Source organism: Camelus ferus, chromosome 30, assembly GCF_009834535.1.
Source record: "Camelus ferus isolate YT-003-E chromosome 30, BCGSAC_Cfer_1.0, whole genome shotgun sequence".
NCBI lineage: Eukaryota > Metazoa > Chordata > Mammalia > Artiodactyla > Camelidae > Camelus > Camelus ferus.
In genome coordinates, this window is record NC_045725.1 from 15,043,227 (window position 1) to 15,061,217 (window position 17,991).

At 52.7% G+C, this 17,991-nt stretch overlaps 1 protein-coding gene across 9 annotated transcripts in view; it reads left to right on the forward strand.

The window, feature by feature from the left end:
• CTIF (cap binding complex dependent translation initiation factor) overlaps positions 1 to 17,991 on the forward strand; it is a 286,942-nt gene that overhangs the window by 94,320 nt on the left and 174,631 nt on the right. For all 9 annotated transcript variants that reach the window (XM_032470569.1, XM_032470568.1, XM_032470576.1 and 6 more), the window contains 3 exons: positions 7,420 to 7,493; positions 8,632 to 8,736; positions 14,284 to 14,359. In XM_032470569.1, the coding sequence (XP_032326460.1) occupies positions 7,420 to 7,493; positions 8,632 to 8,736; positions 14,284 to 14,359 (255 nt within the window). The remainder of the gene's footprint in view (positions 1 to 7,419; positions 7,494 to 8,631; positions 8,737 to 14,283; positions 14,360 to 17,991) is intronic.

A 17,991-nucleotide genomic window follows, 5' to 3' on the forward strand; every position in this document is an offset into this window, starting at 1 on the left:
TAAGGGAACCAGAGCCCTACAAAATGCTCTGTGGAATAAAAAGGAACAGTGGGGTGGATTTCTAGCCAAAAGATTTTGGGCAGTGCTGCACACGGTACTTCCACCTTCTTGAAGAGTCAACATCCATCTACGACCAATAAAGACACTGAGAAAATCTGCAATAAAGTAATTTACTTAGAGCCCTTTTAGCTCAAACATTTGACTAAGGAGCCTCTTTAAACTTTTGGCCCCCATGAAACTCTTTTCAAGATCCAGTGTTTCCAAAAGCACGTTCCACGGATCACTTCAGCTGCACTAAATTCAAACCACCAGCATTCCTTGCCTCAGATCATTCTGATGCACATTGACCTTTGTGAGCCAGCGGATTAGTGTTTCTAGAACACCCCTGGGAGCACACAGTAGACCAGGAAGGGAAGGAACCACTAGGGTAGGCACTGGATGTGCTGTGGGTTCTTGGGGCACCAGCTGATAAGGAAATGGCAGAGCTGCAGGGAGGAAGGCTCTTTAGTTAGGTCCCAACAGAGAGAAAGACTAGGGGTGAGTAGAAAGAAGATTTGTTTTCTCTGAGTGCAGGAAGAGCACAGTTGTCCAAAGACGAATGTAATCGTGTACCTTCAGGGGCTGGGTGTGGTCTCAGAGCCCCTTCACAGACACCGGACACCGACACAGAGCTTTGCCAGCATCCAGGAGCTGAAGGCTGCAGGGGGCGGGGCTGCCAGGAACAAGGCAAGCCCTGCCACCTTCCTCTCCCCTCTGTGGGTTGGGGGTGGCAAGGTTTGAGGGTTGGTGTCCAGAAACTCAAGAAGGGGAGATATCCAGGCACTTTACAGCTCCAAGGGCTTTGGCTGGACCTGAAATGACCCGGCAGGTGGCCCCAGGGTTGGTTTGGATGCTGGCGGCCCAGGGCTGGAGGGCACTGGGACTGGGCGTTATGTTCCCAGCTCAGTCCCATGGCAGCCATGAGTCCCAGTCCCTCTGGGCACTGTCAGGTTCACCATCTCAGCTTCAACAAGGGGCAAAAAGGAAGGCTCTGCAGGGGAGGCTCTTCCCTCTCTGTGTGGAGACGTGAAGGAGACAGACTTTGTTTCCAAGTTTCAAGCCCTTTCTCCAGCCCCTGCTGGTAAAAGACGACATGCAGTGGTTATATGCCTGTCACATCCCATTGCAACAGACTCTGGTGGGGGGGGGGGGTCCAGATTCTTGCTATGTGCTGTACTCATTGTGCCAAATCGAGTGATGAAAAGTAAGTCGTTCCTGTGACCAAGATTTCCACTGTGGATTTCTCCAGACACTTGCCCTCTCCCGTGTTAGGACCCTGGCCTCAGTAGGGGGTCACCCTCCTGTTATATTCAGCAGGCGAGGCCAAAGTCCTGCCCACGGCCCTCTGCAGTCCTGGTCAGTGGCCTCGAGGGTCCTGATTCTCGCCCAGGGCTGTTGCCTCCTCCAGGGATGTCCCTGTGCTATTCTTTCCCTCAGGACCATGCGAAGTGGGGGCTCCAGCCCCTTGGTCTGTGAGGGGCTGGTCCTGGGCCTTCTGTTCCTCAGCCCCAAGAATCAGTGTCGGGGCAGGGAATGGAGGCGGGAGGTAGATCCGGGTGAGAAGTAACGAGGTCCACCCTGTGGAAATGGAGGCGTGACAGCAGAGGCTTCTGCTGCGTGAGGGATGCTGGTCACTGGAACCAGGGGGTTGAGCTGATCGGGGTTGGGGGGAGGGTTGAGGAGCAGGGCTTTTGCTGGGAACCACTGTGGTCTCAGAGTTTCTTCAGCACTTAACATAGGCTTCAGGTTATCTGTGTCAGCTCCGGAGCAAGTTCTCCGGGTTGTGGTGAGGATGGGCGGGAGTTGTAGGAACTCAATGAGGAAAATGTGTGGAGAGAGTCTATAAAGTATGAAGTACTGAAAAAATAGACGCTTCTCACCTCTGAACAGAGGTGACAACAGCGCATTGAGCACGTGCAAGGCGCAGTGGCCTCCTTTACGGAGTATCGCCTGTGGCAAATGCCTGGGGCATCGCCCCCCTAGCAACTTCCGCTCTGTTACTCTTTCCCACCCATCAGCCAGTGGGGCCTTGTTCCTGGACCCTGGGAGCCCTAGGGTCTGGTCGGCTCCCTGCCAGGGGAGCTGCTTCAGAAAAGGCTGCAGCCGAGCTTGAGGTGCCCAGGAGCATCCCTTGGCCTGGGGGCGACGCCTCCTTTCAGGCCGTGAAACGCACGCCAGCTCTTGGCACTGGGCTGATGGTAAACCACCTCCCCTCCCAGCTATGAGGGACGGTGGCCCAGACTCCAGCCTTCAGCCCAGGAGGGAGATTTATGTGCCCTCCCACTGCCCTTGAGCTGCCTTCAAGGTGAACTGTGCTCGTCCCTGTGAGATGCTTGCAGTCCTGGGTTTAGTTGTGACCGTCCCGTCCCTTTTTCATGGTTGTTCCTTCTCTCTCCACCTCGTGTTCCTCACTCTTTAGGAGCCTCAAATCCTAGGACAGTGAATCCATCTTGACATCCTAAACTGTGAATCAGTCTCTCAGACACAGAAGCAGCAGGGCAGGCACAGGGCAGAGTCTGTTTAATCAGTCGGCAGGCATCTGCGTGGACCTACTGTGTGCCCAGCTTGGCCACTGTGGGGGCACAAGAACAGAAGGCAACTGCAGTCCAGGAGCTTAAAATTTAGTTGGGGTCATGGATGAACTTTAGGACATTACGCCAAGTGAAGTAACCAAGACACAAAAAGACAAATACTGTATGGTTTCATTTGTATGAGGCACTGGGAGTCATCAAAATCAGAGACGAAGAGTAGAATAGTGGCTGCCAGGAGCTGGAGGAGCAGGAAATGGGAAGTTAGTGTCTAATAGGTACAGAATTTCAGTTTTACAAGATGAAAGGAGTTATGGGAATGGATGGTGGTGATGGTTGCACAATATTATAAATGTATTTACTAGCACTGCCCTGTGCACTTAAAATGGTCACGATGGTGCATTTTACCACAATAAAGAACTGGGGGAATAAAACTTACTTGGGGAGATCCAGCATTCTTATGGACATAAGGGGGTGATGACAAAGCAATCATCCACTCCACGTAAGCTGAGCTTGTGGGTGCCTGAGTGAGTTGTGTATTTACAGGGTCAGGGATGAGGGTGTAAGTTACTCTCCTGGAGGAGGAAGTGAACTTCACTCTGGGTGAGGTCTCAAACATGTGCTTTGGAAACAAGGTTTAGTTTCTTTGTTTAATTTTTTTTTTGACCTTTACTTTAGAAGTCATTTTGAAATGTTATACCCATTGATAATTATCTTTGAGGCCTGGGAAGGGTGTTGTGAATGAGCCGGTTAATATCTCAGGAGGGCGGGGGCTGGCCCCTTGTGAGGGTTGATTGATAGAAGATGAGTCTCTCTATCACCCCTGCAATCTCAAAGTTGCATTTGAAGCAAGCAGGGCACCAGGAGTTGGGATGGGTAGGGTGATAAGGCAACTCTAAGAAGGAAGGGAGAAAGGGGCTGATCCTAGAGCATGAGTCGTCGCCTAGTTTGAGGACTGTAAATCATGCCGTAACTGATTAGTGATGTCTGCCACTGGTGGGAGAGGGGATGGTGGAGCACGTGTGCCAGTCAGAAGAAGCCCATCTACAGGATGTGGTACTTCACTCTCAAAGATCTCTTTATTTAAATATGAAGAATCTGAAATCCAAATTGGTGAAGTAACTTTGCTGAGGTCACGTGGCTCATTATGAAAAGAAGGGAACACGTGTTTGGGGAGGACAGTGAAAGTCTCTTGAAGTGTGTGTCAATTCAGCTGGCACTTCCTGGGCACTGAGCATAGAGCTCTGGGGCACCCGGAGAGGTCCCTGCCATCCCAGGTCCATGCCCTGGAGCAGGAGAGAGGTCACTATGAGAAGATGGAGCGAGAATTGCCGCAGGCTGGCTCTGCGGCCACAGGGCACCCATGCCGGTGGCAATTTCAGGGCAGAGCAAGGTGACTACGGTTTGGGAGGTCGGAGGAGCTTCCTGGAGCCAAGCGCTGAAGGATGGGGCAGGAGAGGAGCAAGGCTGACGTGACAGGCCACTGTCAGTAGCAAAAGGGATAATGGGGACGTGGGAATGGACGGGTATGGGGAGGACCCAGATGCATGCAGGTGTGTAGAGGTGCCCATGTGGCATTGCATGGAGAAGCTTGCAGCCCTGAGTAATTGTGGCTGGTTCACAGGAGGGTTGTGGGGGCTCTCAGGGCGTCATGAGAAAGTTTCCAGTCACTTAGAACCTAAGTGACCTAAGGTTAGGCGGTGCCGGAGGGAGGGACCAGCCCTCATTTTATTGAAGTGGCCCAGGCAGGTCATGTGACTCATCTGAGGTCACACTGCTTCTCTCTCCTGTCAGTCCCTTGTCCCCTGAGCCCCCCCCCACTGACTGCTCCCCTCTTCCCACACGCCCGCATCACCTCCTGCCTGGTGTCTGTGAATGTCTGAGCACTTGGGCCCCTTCTGCTGGGAGGCTGAGCCACTCAAACTTTCTACTGGCCAGTTTGTGTTCGCTGCTTTCCTTCCAGATAGAAGGTGGGACCCACCCTCACATTGCTCTCTCTTTGGGAAGTAGGTTGGTTTCTGCCTTGCTGTGTTGGCGAGTCAGGATGTGCTGGGAGGATGCAGTGAGGGAGGAGAGACACTGGCCGCTTCTGCCCTACTTGAAGGAAATGAGAATTAGAAGCAACACCAAACCCTCAAATCATGGGGCTTCTTGGCCACGGTGCCGGGTGTCTCTGGTCACTGGGAGAAAGAGAGATGGGGTCATTGAGCCTGGTTCGGGGTCATTTCTAGCCCAGTTCTCAGTGCCTTGTATGTGGGAGGCGCTCAGTGGATGCAGAATCTAAACCAACACATACATCCTCAGCCCTTTACTCTTTTCGCCCTGAGACTTCAGTGTCCATGTGGGCTCAGCTTGGCAGGCTCTGGGGTGATGCGGGCCATGGTCTGCAGCTGGGCAGGCATGGGGGGAGAGCAGGGGGCACTCATCCTGGGCCGGCTCCAGGAAGGCGGTGTCGGGAGGTCAGAGACCAGCCGAGCCAGCGCGGGCCTGGGTTTTTCTGTTTGCAGGAGCTGGGAGACCCCGGCCCCGTGGTGCTTGGTGTGGCTGAAGACCATGAGAAGGTCACAGGCGGTTGTCTGCTGGCTGTGGGAGGTGGGGCATGATGGACCACCCTCACAAAGGGGTGTGTCGGGGCGGTGGGTGATTGACCACCATTCTGGTCTGCTAGAGCTGCTTGATTTAGGACTTCTGACCACAAATTTGGTGACTTACAACAACAGAAATGTACTGTCAGGTCACAGTTCTGGAGGCCAGAAGTCTGAAATCAAGGTGTTGGCAGAGCCATGATCCCTGTGAACGTGCTAGGGAAGGCTGTGTCCCAGGCCTCTCTCCCAGCTTCTGGAAGTTCCTTGGCTTATGCAGCATAACTCCAGTCCTCCCCCAGCATTCTCCCTCTGTGCACGTCTGTCACTGTGTCCAAATTTCCTCTTTTATGAGGAGGCCGGTTATTTTGGATTAAGGTCCATTCTAATGACTTCATCCTAACTAATTACATCAGCAGTGACCCTATTGCCAAATAAAGTCACATTCTGGGGCACTGCGGGGTTAGGGCTTTACCATATGAATAATGGGGACCCACAATTCAACCTAGAACAATCACCCAGTAGGCCCTGACCAGGACTGAGAGTGGGTGATGTTGGAGACCACCAACTCGCCTGCCTGGGGCCCTTTGACATTCTGCTGGGCTCCCTGTGCAAACCCAGAATGCCTTCCTGTGTCCCGCCATGATCCCTTTCCACACATGGGCCCCTTTCCCAGGATGACCCCCTTCTCTCCTTTTCCCTCTGCTCCAGCCTGACCCCCATGAACCCCTACTCAGGGGGAGTCCTTCCCTACTCCTCAGGAAATTTGCCTGTGCTTTGGTCCTACTGTGGCACCTTGAATCAGGGCACGTTTCACACTGTATTGTAATTATTTATCACGTGCGTGTCATCTCATAACATTCTTTGCAGGCAAAACCTGTGACTTCTCCACTTTTGTGTCTTCAGTGTCTGCCCAAGCCCAAGCCCCTGGAAAGATCTCAAAAGAAGCTTGCCCAGTGTCTGAGCTAGTGGATCTGAGATATAGCAGGTCCAGGAACAGGTCATCTTATGATATAAATATAAGGACTGGGGATGCTGCCAGGAATCTAACCAGAAGGTCATAACACAGAGGAAAGTGTATACATACCATGCATTTAGGGTCAATGGATTTGCACAAACCAAATACGTCTGTGTAGCCAGCACTTAGATCAAGAACAGACATTACCAGTCCCCCAGGAAGCCCTGAGGCCCCCTTCCAGTTACCATCCAGTTACCATCCATCTCTGTTCTTGAACTTTATAGAAAATGAAATCATAGAGCCGGTACTCTTGTGTCTAGATTCTTTTTCCACTTGACGTTTGTGGGATTTATTTGTTTCTGCATGTTGTTTTAGTTTGTTTACTCTGACTGTTGTATAATATTCCAGTATGTGAACACACCATGCTTGATTTGTCTGGTCAGCTGTTGGTGGGCATTCGGGTGGTTTCCGATTTGGCACTATTATGAATAGTGCTGCACTGTGCTTCTGCGCCGTGTACAATTGGTGAACATCTGTGCGTATTTTGGCTGTGTTTGTACCTGGGAGTGAAGTCCTCAGTCATAAGGCATGCACACTGTCAGCTTCAGTGGAGGTAGAAGTCTTGTTTTTAAAGAGAGTGGTGAGGGAAAGGCGACTGCGGGGGTCATGCGGGGTGGGTGGCATCGGGTGTGAAGGCAGGGAGCTGGAGAACCTGTTTCAGAGACCATCAGCCAAGGGGCAGAGAAGCCGGGCCATAGAAGCTGGGTCAAGTACAGCGTATGGGATGGATCATGTAGGAAACATCAGAGGATGAAGACCAGAGTGGGCTGACTTAGAGAAATTTCATCGCTGGAATTGTTGGTCCCTGGAAGCTTCTTGGTGATGCCTGATTTTGGAGTGTGGGGCTTAACTCCAAAGGAAGTCAGCCTGTGACACACGCTTTCCAGCGTGCCTGGCTCTGCAGAGCCCTTGTCTGGGGAGGAGGGGAGAAGTCATCAGGTTGGTGGTGGTGGTTCTTTAAGGAGATAGCCTCTGCTCTGTGCTTGACCACACAGCTCTGCCAAACACCAGCAAAGCCAGGGCCCGTTCCTAGGGGAGGCCAGGGGTGCTCCTGACTCTTACTGGGTGCACCAGTGTGACACTCACTCCAGTGGCTCGCTCCAGCCTCCAAGCCGCCCAGGATGACCTGAGGGGGACAGGAGGGCCTCTGGAGCCCTCTCCGGGACTGGGCCTTGGTGAGGCCTTCCGCCCACTTGTTCTGTGTCCTGGACAAGCACATAATACCACCCCTTTCATCCTCTGTCTCTTCCAGAATGGCAGCAAAGACAACACTCTGGACATGCTGGGCACGGATATCTGGGCTGCCAACACCTTCGATTCCTTCAGGTAAGCTCCTCTTCCTCTTGTCCGTCGTGTGTGGCTCTGGCTGGGGCCCCGGCTTACTGGTCCTTGTGCCCTGAGGGGTCTTTGGGGGCCACCTTCATGTTGAGAGTTCACTGATCAAGAAGTGGAGAGACAGAGTGGGGTGAAGTAGTAAGGGTGAGGCGCAAAAGGAAGGAGGTCAGAGGGGAGAGAAGGAAAGGAAACGGTGGGGGGCATCCAATGGAAAGAGAAGGAGAAGGGAGGAGGAGACAGAGAGAGAAGAGGGCTGACAGGGAAGGGGAGACAGAGGCCAGCAGTCCACCCAGGGGACAGGGAGAGAAAGCGGAGTGGGGATCCGGGAGGTGGGGGTGCAAAGCAGAATGGCCTGTGGCGGATGTTAGGCAGACTGTGTTAGAGCCAAGCACAGACAGCAGACCCCCAACCCCCGGCCTGCGGTTATGGAAGGCCAGGGGTTGGCTGCAGAGAGAGGTCCAGAAGAAAGGACAGATTGTCAGTGCTCTGGACTCTAGAAGGTTCCTGATGGGCTAGTTGGAAGGGCAGGTATTGGCCAGCGTTCCTCAGGATGTGGGGGCGGTGCCCCTGAAGGGTTTAAGATGGGTTCCTGCCACGGTGCGCACTCCCCTCGGGGGTGACGGCCTGAGGCCGTGCATGGCCCTGGTGCTCTGGCTCCGCTTCGCCCCTGGGCCTGGAGCTGGCCCGTCCTGAGCCTGCGCCCCCAAGCCCCTGGCTCCTGCTCAGGCTTGCCCAGCATGGAAGCAGCGTGGGTCTCCCGGGACCAGAACTTGTGAGGCCTGGTCTCCTGATTCCCCACTGACAAACTCTGAAGCGTTTTAGGGGGACCCTGCAGAGCAGGCGTCAAGCCCGCACTTGTGTTTTGTAGGCGTCCATTATCATCCAGCAGGGTTGAAGAGAGGGGAGGGTTTCGCAGGCTGGCCTGTGAGCACAGGGCTGAAGTGTCAGACTCCATTCTGAGTGAGGGGTCCCAGCCTGACCCCTGCCCGTGGCCAGGGGGCGCCCCCTCTTCTTGCCCACCTCTCTCTGAGCTGCTTCCCCACCTGGGGTGTGCCTGGGCCTCATCCCCGTCAGGAGCTGGGCTCGTCTCCCACCTGCCTCACGTTTCCCGCCCTCCCTCGCCCTCTAGTGGTGCCACCTGGGACCTGCAGCCTGAAAAGCTGGACTTCACCCAGTTCCATCGGAAGCTCCGACACACGCCCAAGCAGCCCCTGCCACACATCGACCGTGAAGGGTAAGGGGCAGCTGGGGGTGGCTCTCACGTAGGGGCCGGTGAGGTGGGGGACAGCTGCGGCGATACTGGAGCTTACCCTGCGGCAATGGGGACACACAGGTGCCTGATGTCCGGAGAGGCTCATTAGCTCAGACCTGCACGTTTACTGGCCTCTCTCGGGAATCCCTCCGCCCTTCACTGCCCAGCCGCCTCCAGCCACGCGGCCTGCTCCCCTTCCTGACCACTCACGGTGGCCCTGCTCATCAGTCGTCTAGTGCGGAGGGGCTCACCTCAATTAGAACACAGATCGCTGGGTCCACCCCTGAAGTCTCTGATTCAGGAGGTCTGGGGTGGGGCCTGAGAATTTGCGTTAATAACAAGTTCCCAGGAAATACTGATGCTGCTTGATGGAGGGACCCCCACTTTAAGAGCCACTGGTGTCGTGCTGGCTTTTACTGGGGTTTTCTCACTCTTTACTGAGTTCATGCATCAGTATTTACCTCCCCCTTTAAAGCTGGTGTCAGGGCCTGGGCTGACCTCAGGTCACGAATGTGACTCCAGCCAGGCACAGGGGTGTGAGACGGCTGGTTTCTTTTCTTCCTTCCTCCCTCCCTCCCTCCCTTCCTCCTTTCCTTCCTTTTAAAATAATTTTCACTGAAGTAAAGTTCACATAACATTAAAATGAACCATTGTAAGGTATCCAACTCTGTAGCATTTAGTACATTTATAATGTTGTGTAACCACCACCTCTATTTAGTTCCAAGACATTTTCAACACCTCAGTATAAAATCCATACCCATTAAGCAATTACTTTCCCCCTTCCCCCTAACCCTATCCCTGGCAACCACCAATCTGCTTCCTTTTTCTACAAATTTATCTATTCTGTATATGTATATGTATGTGTATATATATATGTTGACATACATATACAGAATCATATATAGTCTTTATGTCTGACTGCTTCTCAGCATGGTATTTTCAAGGTTCATCCACATTGTAGCATATATCAGTACTTCATTCCTTTTCATGGCTGAATAATGTTCCATTATATGGATGTACCACCATTTGTTTATCCATTAATCTGCTGATGGATATTTGGGTTGTTCCCATCTTTTGGCTACTGTGAATAACGCTGCTATGAACATTCATGTGTAAGTATTTGAGTCCCTGCTTTCAATTCTTTTAGAGCCTATGCCTGGGAGTGGGATTGTTGGGTCACACGGTCCAATTCTGATACCAGTTCTGATTCTGTGTTTTTTCCCAACACTCAACACAAGCAATTCTTCAACACTAGCTGGGTGTCCCACAAGTCAACTCAATTCTAACACTGTCTACTTGGATAAAGCATCATATCCAAAGGTTAAGAGCCCCACCCCCAGATAGCAATAGAAGTCAGGGTTGTTACTTGTGCTTCTGACCAACTGGCTTTCAATCAAATGTTCCCACAATCCTCTCCTAGAGTTTGATTAATTTGCTAGAGTGGCTCACAGAACTTGGGAAAACATTTTACTTAAGAGACTACCAGTGTATCACGTAAGGATATAACTCAGGAACAGCCAGATAAAAATGATGCATAGGGCGCAGTGTGGGGGGAGGGGTGCAGAATTTCCATGCTCTCTCTGGGTGCACCATTCTCCCTGAATCTCTACTTGTTCACCAGCCCAGAAACTCTCCAGATCCCATCCTTTTGGGTTTTTAGAGAAGCTTCATAACATAGGCATGGTTGATTAAATCACTAGCCAGTGTTGATGGATTCGGTCCCCAGCTCCTCTCCCCTCCCTGGAAATGGGGAATGGGGTTGGGGCTGAAAGTTCCTACCCTTCTATCATGGGGCTGGTTTCCCTGGCAACCAGCCCCCATCCTCAGGTGATCTAGGGAATTTCCACATTTCACCTCATGAACATAACAAAAGACTTATCACTCTCTTCACTTAGGAAATTCCAAAGATTTTAGGAGCTCTGGGCCAAGACTGGGGATGAAGAGCAAATATGTCTTATAATAAATCACAGTATCACACATGGTAATTCTATGTTTTAACTTCCTGGGGAACTGGTACCCCGTTTTCCACAGCAGCTGAATATTTTACATTCCCACCAGCGGTAGGAGGAGGGTCTAATTTCTCCATGTCCTCGTCAACACTTGCTGTTTTCCAGTTTTTTGTTTTAATTATACTCGTGGCTTTTATTTTTCTGTCCAGCCCTTCCCTGCCCACCCTGTCTCCCAGTCACTTCAGATCCAGATACAACCGATGTTATGGCTACATTTCTGCATCTCTCGGGTCCAGCTGCTACTCTCTGCCCCACGCCACCTCCACCCCCAGCGGTCACCCTTCTCTTGGCAGCAGTGGTCTCACTGTATGTGCGACGGGCTGGGAGGGAGATGCTCTCATCCTTATTTCAGAGATGAGAGCGATGAAGCTTAGAGAGGCAGTGACTTGCCAAAGTACCAGAACCATGATTTAAGGCCATCTGACGCCATCCAGGGCTCAGGCCATCACACCAGAGTATCCCTGAATTGGCTTAATCCCCTTAAGTTTTTATGTAAAATTATGTGCATCTGTATTGTTTCTGGGCAGAGGCCCATCATTCATATCAGACTTTCCCAGGGGACTTCATCCTCTCCCCATCCCTCCTTTTTCCTTTGTCCTGCCATGCCCACTCACCAGCAAGTTTACCCACTTGCTAAGTGGCAGCCCAGCAAGCAGGAAGAGCAGTGACGATCGGGAGTCACCAAGTCCTGCTGTCCCTCAAGGCTGCAGAATCAGCCCTGTCCCACGGGGGAAACAGCCCTGGAGAGGCACACCCTCCTCCCCAAGGCCTGGCAGAGGCCAGAGAAGGACAGAGGAGGCTGCCAGATTTGCTGACAGTCCCTGGTGTCTCCCGCAGACCTATGGTTCTCCCAGGCTCCTGGGGAGTCTGGGTGCAGCATCCTGTGGCCACCTTGTGGCTGAGCCAGGAACCGCGTCACCCTCAGAGTCCGGCAGTGCTGGGGATGGGCTCCACGTGCCCAGCCACTGCAGCAGCCCTCGGAAGCAGGGTACCTCTCGGTTGCCAAGGCTTCCCGCAGCCCATGTTTCCAGGAAGGGACAGAAATCAGAGAAGGCTGTTGCCTTGGCAACCCCGTTGAGTGACTCAGCTGGTCTGTAGCATCCTTCTGCCCTCCGAACCTGCAGTCCCTCCAGGGAGTTCTGAGCCCCAGACAGGGCGGGCCTGGGGGGACAGCAGCCATCCCTGCCCACCCTAGGGGCTGCTGAGGGGAGAATGAGAGGCTGTGCCTGGGCTGTGCTAGGCTGGTGCGGGAGGGTGGTTGGAGCCAGAGGTGTGCTATCCACTCACGTGACCTGGGGGAGGGGGGTGTCAGCTGTTCCAGCCTGCGAGAGCCCCAAGTTCCCTCCTCCCCCACTGCCAAGGCACACACAAGAACAAGTGACTGCGAGCAATTGGTGCCTTCCCGGGCCAGCCTGTCTCTACCAGGCAGATCTGTTAATTGAAAGGCTGCTGGATGTTTCCAGACCTCCCCCTACCTCCTTCTCTGCGGCCTTACACATCATCACCGGGGTGGGGGCGGAGAGGGCAAAAGTCCCCTTCCAGTCCTCCCAGCCCAGCTCTGCCTGCCAGAACCTAGCTGTGCTTCCAGCCCTGCCCTCCAGCACCACCTGGCCCCTTGGCCCACCCCTCACCACCACCCCCCACCTGACTCCAGCCTCAAGAACCCTGACCTCCTTGCAGGCAACATGCCTGCACTTCAGCTCCAGGCCTTGCCCTGCTGCCCTCTCCTAGGATGTTCTCCCAGATTCTCTGCTGGGCCAGCTCACATCCCACCTCTCGTCCCTCCACCCCAGACCACTCTGGATGCTGCCCCCCTGGGTCCTGCAGCGCCCTCACTTGCCCCTGACAGAGCACTGCCACTGTGCTGTGACACGGAGCGCCCAGCCCCAGCCGAGCCCCCATGAACAGATGAGCGTGTTGGACGGGGCATCAATCATATCCCCCACCCCTTCCACCCTAGCCCAGCTGGGGTTTGCGGCCATGCCATTTCTCTTCCTTGGGGTTCCAGGGCTCCTCTGGCCATAGGACTTTCATGACACTTAGCTCATGCTGCCCCCTACTGGTGCTCAGGCTCGCTGCCCTGTTAGACTGTCTTAGGACTGGATAAGAGCTGTGAGCTGCCTGAGGGCAGGAGCCACGTGGAATTTCCCACAACTCCAAGAAAGGATGACAGGGCCACAGACCCAAGAGATGCTTGGCAAATATTTGATCAAATGAACTGATTACTCTGAGATTTGAGAGTTGCATCAACTCCGGAGCTGGAAAATGCTGCCGCGAACCATCAGGCAGCCCTCACCATACCTGGACCAATTATAACAGCACATAATAGCAGTAGTGACTGACTGTGCACTGGGCATGCACCACGTCCAGTCCTGCTTGTCTGTGTTCTCCAAAACGCACTACGACCCAGGGAGGTGAGAGTTGTTATTAACTTCACTTCAACAGATGAGGAAACTAGGAGACCCAGAAAAACTGAGGAACATGCACGAGGCTGGGCTGGCTCTGGAATCCACGCTGACCAGTCACTGTGCTGCGTGCCGCCCCCGTAACAACAGCAACAGCAGTAATAGGAGTGGCACCACTATATTTATCTTATCTTTTATTTTATTATAATTTTATTTAATTATTGCTTGTATTTACCTTGATAATATGTTTTCTCCATATGCCTTTATATATAGCGTTGACCATATGCTGGGCACAGTTCTAAGCACCTCAATACGTTAACGAATCCTCCAGCCCCTTATGATGTTAGGCGCTAGTAATTATCACCATTTTACAAATGAGGAAACTGATGACGGAGCGGGAAAGTGACTTGTGCAGGGGCACTCAGTTAGTAAGGGCTGCAGCTGGGGTTCCAACCCCCGCAGTCCGGATCCAGAGTCCACACCCTTAAATATGCAGTGGGTGTGGACCTTTGCCAGTGAACCGGGCTCAGTACCTCTGGCCTGGAAGTGCGTTCACCCACAAGGGATGTGAAGACACGGCACCAGTACCTGAGCGGGCTTGCTGGACTGGCCCAAAAGTCAGGCCAAGGAGGGAAGAAGCCCCGTTGGGAGCTGTGTGACCTCGAGAAAGTTGCTTGGTCTCTCGGTTCAAGGTGTTCATTCACCTTCCCTTTGTTGTAACCCGGCAAGATGGTGGGCTTTTTGCAGGAGCTGTGACAGGCTGTGGGGCATTCATCGGCAAGGAGCTTAGCCTGGAAAGATGAAGGGGAACTCTGGTACCCTTTTGCGTCCCTAGGGGTTGGATGTTGCATTGGTGCCCTCCCTGCCCCAGGCTGGTCTCAGCATTCCTGCCTGCACAGAGTCCTTTGTCCTCAAGGAAAGGCCTAGGTTGCCAGGCCTTGGGGAGGAGGGTGTGCCTCTCCAGGGCTGTTTCCCCCGTGGGACAGGGCTGATTCTGCAGCCTTGAGGGACAGCAGGACTTGGTGACTCCCGATCATCACTGCTCTTCCTGCTTGCTGGGCTGGGACGGGATGCATGAATGAGCTTTCAGTGCCATTATGTCTTTTCTGGTCCAGGTGTGGAAAAGGGAAGTTGGAAGATGGGGATGGAATCAACCTGAATGATATCGAGAAGGTCCTCCCGGCCTGGCAGGTAGGTGCAGGGGCGGAGTCTCCAACAGCACCCTCTCCCTCTGCCCTCGGCCTGGGCGGGGCCCCTTGGTCCAGCAGGGTCTGACTGGATGTACTGCAGTGGCAGGTGGGCTGGGGTGCGGACCTGCCTTGGTGCAGAGTGCCCCCCTGTGATGTGTGTGCGGCCGCCCACTCTCAGCTGTGCTGCAGGTGGCGGACCTGACACCCCCCAGAGAGGAAACGGCCCATGCCCTAGCCACTCAGCACACCTGGAAGCTTCTGCCCCTTGACCTGAAACCTCTGAGGTGACGCGTCCTGCAGTGTGTTCCGGTGGGACTGGCAGGGCTGCCGCGGTTTTGAATGTGGTCAGGGCTATTTTCAAGCCTTTGAAAGGTGGAGGCGTCGTGCCAGCCTCCAGGTGTCTGCTGTTCTTGCTGATTTTGTCAGTGATTGGGCTCCTGCCCCTGAATCCAGGACAAGAGGATTTATTCAGCAAAGAGACAGCAAATCTAGGTCCTTAGATGCCTCCAGTGCTGGATGCTTCTGAGCAGAAGCAGTAGGAAGTAGCTGCTTCCAGGAATGAGGTTGGGCCTCTGAGAGGAGGGAGCAGCAGACCCTCCTCGGTGACAGCCTGCCCTGCGGTGAGCTGCCACCACACTCACCCCGTCGCCGTTTCCTTCTCTCTTCTGAGTCTCTCTTACACTGTCACCTGCATCCGCTCTTCTCTTCCCACTCCCTCTGGGTGTTTCCCTCTTTTTTGTTCGGTGTCCATGCCTGCGCTTACCCATGGGGGGCAATAGGATGCACGGGGAAAGCCTCAGCAGTCTGTTGAGGATGTGACTTGGGCCGACTTTTCCTTGTGTTTCTTCCACTTGGAGTTTATTGAGCTTCTTGGATCGGTAGGTTTGTAGTGTCATCAAATTTGGAAACATTTCAGCCATTATCCCCCTCACTTCCCCCAGAACTCACCCCCTGCAATTCCAAATATATGCATGCTCTGCTTCTTTACAGGTTTCCATAGCTCACCAAAGCTCTGCTGGCTTTTTTATTTTTTGTCCAGTCTTTCTTCTGTGTTACATTTTGGATAGTTTCTATTGCTATGTCTTCAAGTTCACTCATCTTTTCTCGCAGCGTCTAATCTACTGTTAATCCCGTCCTGTATATTTTTCATTTCAGATACTGTATTGCTCAACTCTAGAAGTTCAGCATGATTTTTTTTGTATTTATTTTCCATTTCTCTCCTCTTTATGCTCATGCTTTCCCCTATCTTCTTAAATGTATGGAATATTTTATGATAGATGTTTTAATGACTCCCTGCTAATTCTGTCATCCCTGTCATTTCAAAGTCTGTTACTGTTCACCGATCTTTCCCTTGGGTGTGGATCATATTTTCCCTTGCATGCTTGGTAATTTTATATTAGATGCAAGATATTAGGAATTTGGCATTGTTGGATGCCAGCTATTTTAAAATATTATTATTACTCATTTAAATATTTTGAACTTTATTCCAGAACACAGTTACTTCAAAACAGTTTGATCTTTTCAAGGCTTGCTCTTTAAGTTTTGTTAGGGGGGAAACATTTAATTGAGGGAAAATCTTGCTTTACTACTGAGGCGGTACCCTTCTGAAGTTGCCACCTGATGCCCTGTGTTCCTAGAGGTATTTCCACCCTGTCTGCTGGGAATACGAACTATTTCCAGCCGTGTGTGATTTCAGGGGATCGTTCCATCTGTTCCTCGCAGGTAGCTTTTCACCAGTCCTGGAAGTTTCTTTATACACACGCACATATGGGTGCTCAGCCGCAGACTGAGGGCATGTATTTTCTGGATTTCTTTCTCTGAGCAGCTTTCTCCTCCCTGGTACGCTGCCTTCCAACTTCTAGTGGCCTTGGACTCCTTGAATTTTAAACTCTTTCCCCTTAACTTACTGAGCCCACTAGGCTCTGTTTAGACTCCTCCCTGCGTTGCGACTGGAAACTCTCTGGGTGCCAGACTAGGGCACACGTAGGGCTCACCTCATTACAAGGGGGGGATGTGGTGACTTTATGGTGGAGAAACCTGGCCGACTCCAACCTGACCGGGTGATCGAGGTTAACATCACTAGCGTGGGATGGGTAGACACCATGCGCCCCCGATGTGCTGCACAGAGAAAGCCCAGCGTCGTTTCTGGGGGGTTCCTGCCAAGAAAGCACAGCCTGCATCTGGTCATGAGGACCCCAGTGGGAGGACCATTCTCTAAAACTGTTTGGACATGAAAGACAGGGAAAGACTGAGGAATCTTCCAGATTGGAGAGGATCCAAGGGGCAGACAGCTAAATGTAACACGGGTTCCTTTCTGAGATCCTGGACCAGGAAGAAATAGAGACCTGTTGGACCATCGGAGAATGTGAATTGGGGTCTGTGGGGGGCAGGCAGCAGTGTTTCCTGGATAAAAGTGCCCTGACTTGGGGGCTGTATGATGTTTATGTCGGTGAACATCCTTGGTTTTGAAAACTACACACTGGAATATTTGACGGATATATGGCCTCATGTCTGCAGCTTATCCTCAAATGGTTTAGAAAAAGATGGCTGATAATGGGTGTACAGACCCAGGGATGGAGAGGGGGCAAATGTGGTGCAGTGCTAACAGTCAGGGAATCTGAGGGCGGAGCGCAGGGAGGTTCTCTGTACCGTTCTTACAACTTCCCCATGTCTGAGAGAAAAATAATCAACAGGGCGTGGGCCATGGTATGAAGGTCAAAGGCATGGAGTGTCTGCTTACGAATTACCCTTTGGCCTGGATCTGTATTAAATTATCACAGCTAATACAAAGCTAGCCCTCGTGCAAAAGAGAAAAGGTTAAGTACTCCAAAATCACTACTTACCGCTCTGCTCCTAGACACCTGCCGCATCCATCACTGATAGAAAAAAATACATTTGAGAGACACTGATCTGGGGGAGCAGCCCCCTTCCCTAGTGAGGTGTTGACCCCCAGTGGCCTTTGAGCTGGAAGCCTGGGGCATCCTGGCTGGAAAAGTAACAGGTCTGACTACTTCTTCCAGCCCCTCGGGGAGCAGAGGGCCTTTCATTCCCACTAGAAGGGAGAAGAGAGCTGGGCCCTTACTTGGGGGGAGGCAGCAGAGTGCAGGCGTTAAGGGCTTGGTGTCTGGACCCCATGGAATCCGGGCCCTGCCACTGACTAGCCAGGGAGTCGGGCGAGTTACTGACTCCACCTCCGTGTCCTCCTGTGTAAAATGGGACAGTAACAGTAATTGCTTCCTAGGATGGTTGGGAAGATTGAAAACATGGACTCACGTGAAGCACTGGGAACACTGCCAGGCACATAGAAGGTGCTCCCTCTGGTGGTGGACAGGCTATGGGGTCCCCTTTTGTTAGGAGGTGGGAGAGGGAGCAATTTCCTGTACCCCATCCCTACCCTGAGTGGCTTCCCAAGGAGTGTAGAGAGATCGCATCCGAGGGCATGAGAATCAGATTCTTGGCGTCTGCCATGGACATGCCATGTGACCTCCCCCCTTGGGCCTCAGTTTACTCATCAGTAAAATGACACTGTTAGAACAGATCAGAGGTTTGCAAATTGTGATGCTCTGGAGTTTTCCAGAGGTGCCTCAGGGCTGCTGCTGGGGTGGGGAGTGGGTTGGTTATAGAAGCCGACTC